The 6,535-nt window shown below is 55.0% G+C and overlaps 1 protein-coding gene across 1 annotated transcript in view; it reads right to left on the bottom strand.

Moving 5' to 3' along the window:
- Positions 1-6,535, bottom strand: part of RANGAP1 (Ran GTPase activating protein 1) — a 38,523-nt gene that overhangs the window by 7,618 nt on the left and 24,370 nt on the right. Inside the window, exons 5-10 of the mRNA XM_011927787.1 lie at positions 6,019-6,177; positions 4,395-4,508; positions 3,881-3,980; positions 3,710-3,794; positions 2,340-2,526; positions 730-849 (exon numbers count right to left, since the gene is read on the bottom strand). Of these exons, the coding sequence (XP_011783177.1) occupies positions 730-849; positions 2,340-2,526; positions 3,710-3,794; positions 3,881-3,980; positions 4,395-4,508; positions 6,019-6,177 (765 nt within the window). The remainder of the gene's footprint in view (positions 1-729; positions 850-2,339; positions 2,527-3,709; positions 3,795-3,880; positions 3,981-4,394; positions 4,509-6,018; positions 6,178-6,535) is intronic.

Here is a 6,535-nt window from a genome sequence, read left to right as displayed (position 1 = left end):
AAAAAAAAAAAAGAAACAAAGAATACAGGCAAAACCTAACAAAGCAATTGGCCGAAATGTTAAGCCAACTCTGAGAGTGCGCCCATTTTATTTCTCTATAACCTCCGAGCCTCTGCTTTCTTATCTGTAAAATAAGGGCAGCAAAGTCTACATTTCAAGTTGTCAAGAGGGTTAAATAAAATCATGCCCAAATACAGTACCTGACAGAAAATGGATGCCCCAAAGATCACCTCTGAATGAATGAATGAGCCAGCCAACAAGTTAGGCTGGAGTGAGGGCGCCATCCTGCAACAGGCACGCCACTCCCAGAGGGGCCCTGGGCAATAGGGTTGTTCTCACCCACCCTGCAATAGGCACGTCACTCCCAAAGGGGCCCCGGGCGACAGAGTTGTTCTCCAAGCAGCTGGGCTGACAGAACATGCAGAGAGAAGCCAAGGAGGGGGTGGGGGTGGGTACATGCAAGACTCTTGAGGAAATTCCCTAACTCCAGTCAGCATGGGAACTGGCGGGCTGCACTTTCTATAGGCCGAGTGAGGAGGGAACATTTGCTACCCCTGGAGGCTTATAAATACCCTGGATATCTGTGTGTGTTATAACAGTGGCAGGCCAAGCCTCCCTGCCCCAGCTGACAGTGTCGCACCCCCAGGTCCCTGAGCTGTTCGTCCCTTTTCTCTAACAGCTCCAGAAGCTATGGCAAGTACAGGGTGGGGGTCAAGGTGTGGTTATTACCTGCTGGGCTATCAGCATGGAGCTCTTGGGCCCCAGGCGCAGCAGTTTCTCTGGAGAGGGAAAAGCCAGGAAGGTGGAGACGTCTGCAGGAGGTGGGGAGGACAGCACGGGAGCTGGCTCCTGGGAAGTGGAGGCACAGAGGCTCTGGAGAATTCCGGACCCCAGACTCCCCCACCCAGCTGTGCCCATCCCCACACCCAGCATATCCACCCTTCGCTCCAGCCCATCTAGGCTCAAAGTCTAGAATTCTTCCTCCCACTCAGCCGCATTTCCCGTCTATCAACATCACCTAGAGATGCTGGCCCTGGATGGCTCTTGGTCCAGGAGCCTTTGGGGTCAGGGGGAAGCCACCTCCCTGGGACTCAAAAATACGACCAAGTGGATCCTCGTCATGACACGCAGTGCCCCAGAAATGACTACAGAGGCACATGGGGGCTACAGTGGGTCCCCGCAGAACTACAGTCCTACCGCCTGGGTAAGCCCTGCTAGCACCAGAGGTGCCCAGAGAAAAACCTGAATTGAGGCGCACCCAGCCATTGGTCTAACTGCTTCCGTAAAGCAGAGAAGCAGCCCAATTCAGCGTAAGCGTGGGGAGTCCTTGTCCAAAGCCAAGTTCTCCAGGAGCTTTACTTAGGAACCTGACAGGGAATGCAAATGAATGAACTGGAGGTGTGGCAGCCCTGATGCCACCAGCCCCAGGCCAGACACCAAGTGCCCAAGCCAGGTCACGGCCCAGCCACCATCCCAGGAATGGGGGAGCAGTTCCTAAGGGTCACCAAGACAATCTTCTGGTGGGTGGGAAAAAAAAAAATTAGAATTTCTATTTATGCTTATTTGTTTATTCTTTCAGAAATCCTTATGCATATCTTATACATAATGCAGCAGCACTGCTACTTATAAATAGACATTTATATTGGGATAAATAGAAATATAGGTAATTATGGCCAGGTGTGGTGGCTCAACACCTGTAATCCCAGCACTTTGGGAGGTTGAGGCGGGCAGATCATGAGGTCAGATCAAGACCATCCTGGCTAACATGGTGAAACCACATCTCTACTAAAAATATAAAAAATTAACTGGGCATGGTGGTGGGCGCCTGTAGTCCCAGCTACTCGGGAGACTGAGGCAGGAGAATGGTGTGAACCCAGGAGGCGGAGCTTGCAGTGAGCCGAGATCACGCCACTGCACTCCAGCCTGGGCGACAGAGCGAGACTTTGTCTCAAAAAAAAAAAAAAAATTAGCCAGACATGGCGGCAAGCACCTGTAACCCCAGCTATTTGGGAGGCTGAGGCATGAGAATCACTAGAACCCAGGAGGCAGAGGTTGCAGTGAGCCGAGATCACACCACTGCACTCCAGCCTGGGTGACAAGAGTGAGACTCCGTCGCAAAAAAAAAACAAGAAAAAAAGAAAAAAAGAAAGAAAGAAATATAGGTAACTATCATTACACTGAATCATTTTCTTTTTTTTACTCAATATCATGCAATCAAAAAAAAAAATGTTTGTGGCTACTGTGCTTAAGGAGACACCCCCTACCCCATTGTGAAAGCACCTCAGGATTTCACGTTCTCAGGACCAGGGCTCTGATTGTGGCAAATGATAGAAACTCACCCCAGTGTTAGGGTCCAGAATCTTCCGTGAGGGCGTGGCTGACTTCTCTCCCTGCCCTCCCTGCTGAGGCTCCTCCTCTTCCTCCTCCTCTTCTTCTTCCTCTTCCTCCTCTTCCTCCTCCTCCTCTTCTTCGGCTTCCTCCTCCTCCTCCTCTCCTTCCTCCTCCTCCTCCTCATCCTCGTCATCACTGCAGAAAGAGCTGGCTGAAGCACATCCTCTACCCAGCAGCCCAGGTTGGCTCCAAGGCCTGGCTCCATGAGCCCAGAGACCTCAGCTCAGCCAGGCGGGAGAGAGCCTGGTGGGGTGGGAGCACCTGCTCCCAGGGCAGGGGTAGGTGGATCAACAGAGAAATCCACGCTGTGGACACAAAAGAATCACATCTTGTTCCTGTCCTCAAGGAGCCCCAGGTTTCATGGGGAGACAGAAAACGAAGACAGCTTTGTCACACCCAGAGCCCAGGGCTTGGCAGGATGCCAGGGCAGGGGGCGCCCATATCCACATGACCTCAGGAAGCTACAGGTGTGGGGGAGGAAGAAGAGTAGGGGTGTCCTTGCCCCACAGGAAGGCTGGTCCACTTCCGAGGGCCTGTGGGACCTGTGAGGTTCAGCCCACCTCGGAGTCCCCAGTTCCCAGCCTCAGCTCAGGGCCTAGCACCGAGGAGACACGACTGAGTATCTGACGCATGAATGAGGCTGACTTGGAGATGAGAGGAGTACAGGGAGCCAGGTGCTGATGGCCCAGCCGGACTTGGATCCAGAAGATGTCCACTCCCCGGTCACCCACCTTCACCTCCAGGTAGACTCCCCAGGCCCCACAGTCTCTTCCTTTCTAGAGTCAGCATCTTAAGAACAATCCTGAGTGTAGCCCCTTCTGGCTACCCCCACCTCCCACCCCCATCACTCCCCAGGCCCCACCACATCAGGATGAGATCTGGCCTCACCCCTTCAGAGGCCTCCCCAACTCCACCGCTCTACAGGGTGGCCCCACTCAGCCTGGACGAGATCCTCTGTTGAATGGACAACTCATTCTGTCTCCCCCGACACGAGACAGAAACCTGACTGTCCCACCCTTACAGCCCTGATGCCTAGTGTATGACCTGGTATATAACAGGAGCGCAACCAACATTTCTGAATAAATACAAGTAGAAACAAATAAAGGGGCCAGGTGCGGTGGTGGGTGCCTGTAATCCCAGCTACTTGGAAGGCCGAGGCAGGAGAATCGCTTGAACCCAGGAGGTGGAAGCTGCAGTGAGCTGAGATCGCACCACTGTACTTTAGCCTGGGCAACAGAGCAAGACTCCGTCTCAAGAAAAAGAAAGAAAGGAATGGCCTGACCCCGACCTCTGGGGCCGCCCACCCTGAGTTCCCTACCTGAGGGACGCCAGCACCTTGGCCATGTTGAAGCCCTCCAGCACCTCCTGAAGCTGTTCACAGCCTTCTTCTCCCAGGGTGTTGCCTGCTCAAGGGGAGGGAAGAGCAGTCAGCCCGGGGTGCCAGGGCCAGCCTAGCAGACCTGTGCAGAGGCCTCCCCCATCTGACTACCGTTCAGGTCCAGCTTCTCCAGCTCAGTTTTGTCTGCCATGGCCTCGGCAACAGCCAGGGCAGCATCCCTCTTGATTTCACAGAATGACAAGTTCAGCTCCTGAAAATAAGAGGAAGGGTTGGAGGCAGGCAGAAACCCAGGCCAGGACACCAGGTTCTATTCTAAGCCTCAGTTTCCCCGAGTGAGAATATGGCAGGCTCTGTCCTCAGGATTGGGCGAAGTGGGCAGGAATAACACCAACAACAAAAATAATGCCCTGCAACCAACGATGAGTCACATACTGAGTGTGTTTACTATACGACAGTGGCGTACACCAACCCCTGCCTCCCACTTTAGAAATGAAGAAACCACGGCTCAGAGGGGTGTGGAGCTCACATAGCATCAGAGAGCCCGAAGTGGGGGAGCTGGGATATGCATGCAGGCCTGCCTGCCTTCAGACCAGACCCCTGCGCTCCTAGCCACCCCACCACCCACAGACCCCAGAGGGAGGACGTCAGGCGTCCAGGCTGGCACCTTTAGCTTGGGCAGGCCGCCACGGATGGCATCTGCAATGGCAACGGCACCCTTGGAGCGCACCAGGCAGTCCCCAAAATTGATCACCTCCACCTGCCGCAAGGTCTTCAAGGTCTGCAATGTGGAAGTAAGGGTCCAGAGTGAGGGTGCAGGCCACACCCCAGCCCTCAGCAAGCCCGGGGGGCCCCACACGGTCACATCCCACACCAGCCACCACACACTGTCCTCCTCTGTAAGTCACTAGCTTTGCTTTTTTTTTTTGAGACGGAGTCTTGCTCTTTCGCCCCGGCTGGAGTGCAGTGGCCGGATCTCAGCTCACTGCAAGCTCCGCCTCTCGGGTTTTACGCCATTCTCCTGCCTCAGCCTCTGGAGTAGCTGAAACTACAGGTGCCCGCCACCTCGCCCGGCTAGTTTTTTGTATTTTTAGTAGAGACGGGGTTTCACCGTGTTAGCCAGGATGGTCTCGATCTCCTGACCTCGTGATCCGCCCGTCTCGGCCTCCCAAAGTGCTGGGATTACAGGCTTGAGCCACCGCGCCCGGCCGCTTTGCTGGCTTCTTGTAGGCCTCTGGGTCCCTGGCCAAACCTCCTCCACCCTACTCCCCACGTTACGGCCAGAACTATTCCTGAGACCAACCAAGCAAGGCTCCTGCCCCAGTCTCTGGGCCTTCCACACATAAGCTGATCCCTCTGCCTGAAACACCCATCCCCCACCCTCTCTCCAGAGAAAGACCACTTGTCCTGTGCCAGGCATGGTGGCCTAGATCACACCACTGCACTCCAGCCTGGGCGACAGACCGAGACTCCTTTTCAAAAAAAAAAAAAGACCACTGTCCTATACAATTTAGCCAAAATGTGATCTCTTCCAGGAAGCCTGCCCTAAGTCTGATTTGAACTTCCTTCTGGCGTGTTCCCCAACACCTGCACACATCTCTGCTAACACATAGGCAGCCGAACTAGCCTTCTGTGGGGGTCACACGGCCCTGGCAGCCAAGAAGCCACTGCGTTCAAAGCCCGGCACTGTTACCACCAGCAGCCTCCTTCCCTCCTCGAGCTAGGGTCTCCGTGAAGGCAGAGTCTTTGGCTCAACCCTGTGTGGCCTGCACTTGGTACAAAGCCAAGCACTATATGGGGAGTTCAAAAAAAGCTGCTGGGCCAGGCACAGTGGCATGCACCTGTAATCCCAGCTACTCAGGTTGAGATGGGAGGATCACTTGAGCCCAGAAGTTCAAGACCAGCCCAGGCAACAGTAAGACTCTGTCTCAAAAAGTGGTAATAAATAAAACAAACAGCAGCTGCTGAACAAATCAACCAGGAAAACAGATGTGGGGAGCAGCCTGCTCCTCTGCAGCCTGAGAACCAAACCAGCGCCAGCCGCTGGGGGCCGCAGAGGCAGCTCAGAAGGTGGCATGAAGGATCAGAGCTGCCCGAGGAGGGCGCGGGTTACCTTGTGACCTGAAACCCTGTCCAGGACATGTTCAAAGAGCTGGACCCATGGGGCACACACCCAGGGGGCAGGCAGGGGACAGAGCAGTCCCTGCTAAATGGAGCCCCGGCTTCCCTGGAAACACAGCGGCCAGCCTCTGTCTTGCAGGTCGCAACTGGCTCTGCCACACTCGCCTCACCTCGGCCATGGCCACGGCGCCCTTCTCGGTGAAGGTGTTGTCGTTCAGGTTGATGACCCGCAGCAGGGGGTTGACAGCGAAAGCCTGGGCCAGGGCAGTGACACCAGGGTGGTTGATTCCATTCTGTGGCATGTGGACTTCCTCCAGGGTCCCGATGACCTGTGAGGAGCAGGCAGAGAGTGGAGGGGGCCCCGAGTGCCAGATGACATCCAGCAGGCAGGAGAGCAATTCCACACAGCAGGCACAGGAATGGGCTGCCGCCAGCACAGGGCAGGGGCTCATCTGTGGGATTCTGGGGCATGGCTACATCTGACCCTTTCCACAACCTCATGAGGGAGTCCTACTGCCTGGGATAGGATCTCCACCAGAAAAAGACTAGGGATCAAAGAGGCAAAGTGACTTGCCCAGGGTCACAGAGCTCTAGATCCAGTAGGTTGATTTCTTTTTTTTCTTTTTTTTTTGAGGCGGAGTCTCGCTCTGTCGCCCAGCCTGGAGTGCAGTGGCCGGATCTCAGCTC

Source organism: Colobus angolensis, unplaced genomic scaffold (genome assembly GCF_000951035.1).
Source record: "Colobus angolensis palliatus isolate OR3802 unplaced genomic scaffold, Cang.pa_1.0 Scaffold749, whole genome shotgun sequence".
In the NCBI taxonomy this organism is placed as follows: Eukaryota; Metazoa; Chordata; class Mammalia; order Primates; family Cercopithecidae; genus Colobus; species Colobus angolensis.
Note: the sequence above shows the minus strand (reverse complement) of the source record. Positions and strands in the feature narration are given on the sequence as shown.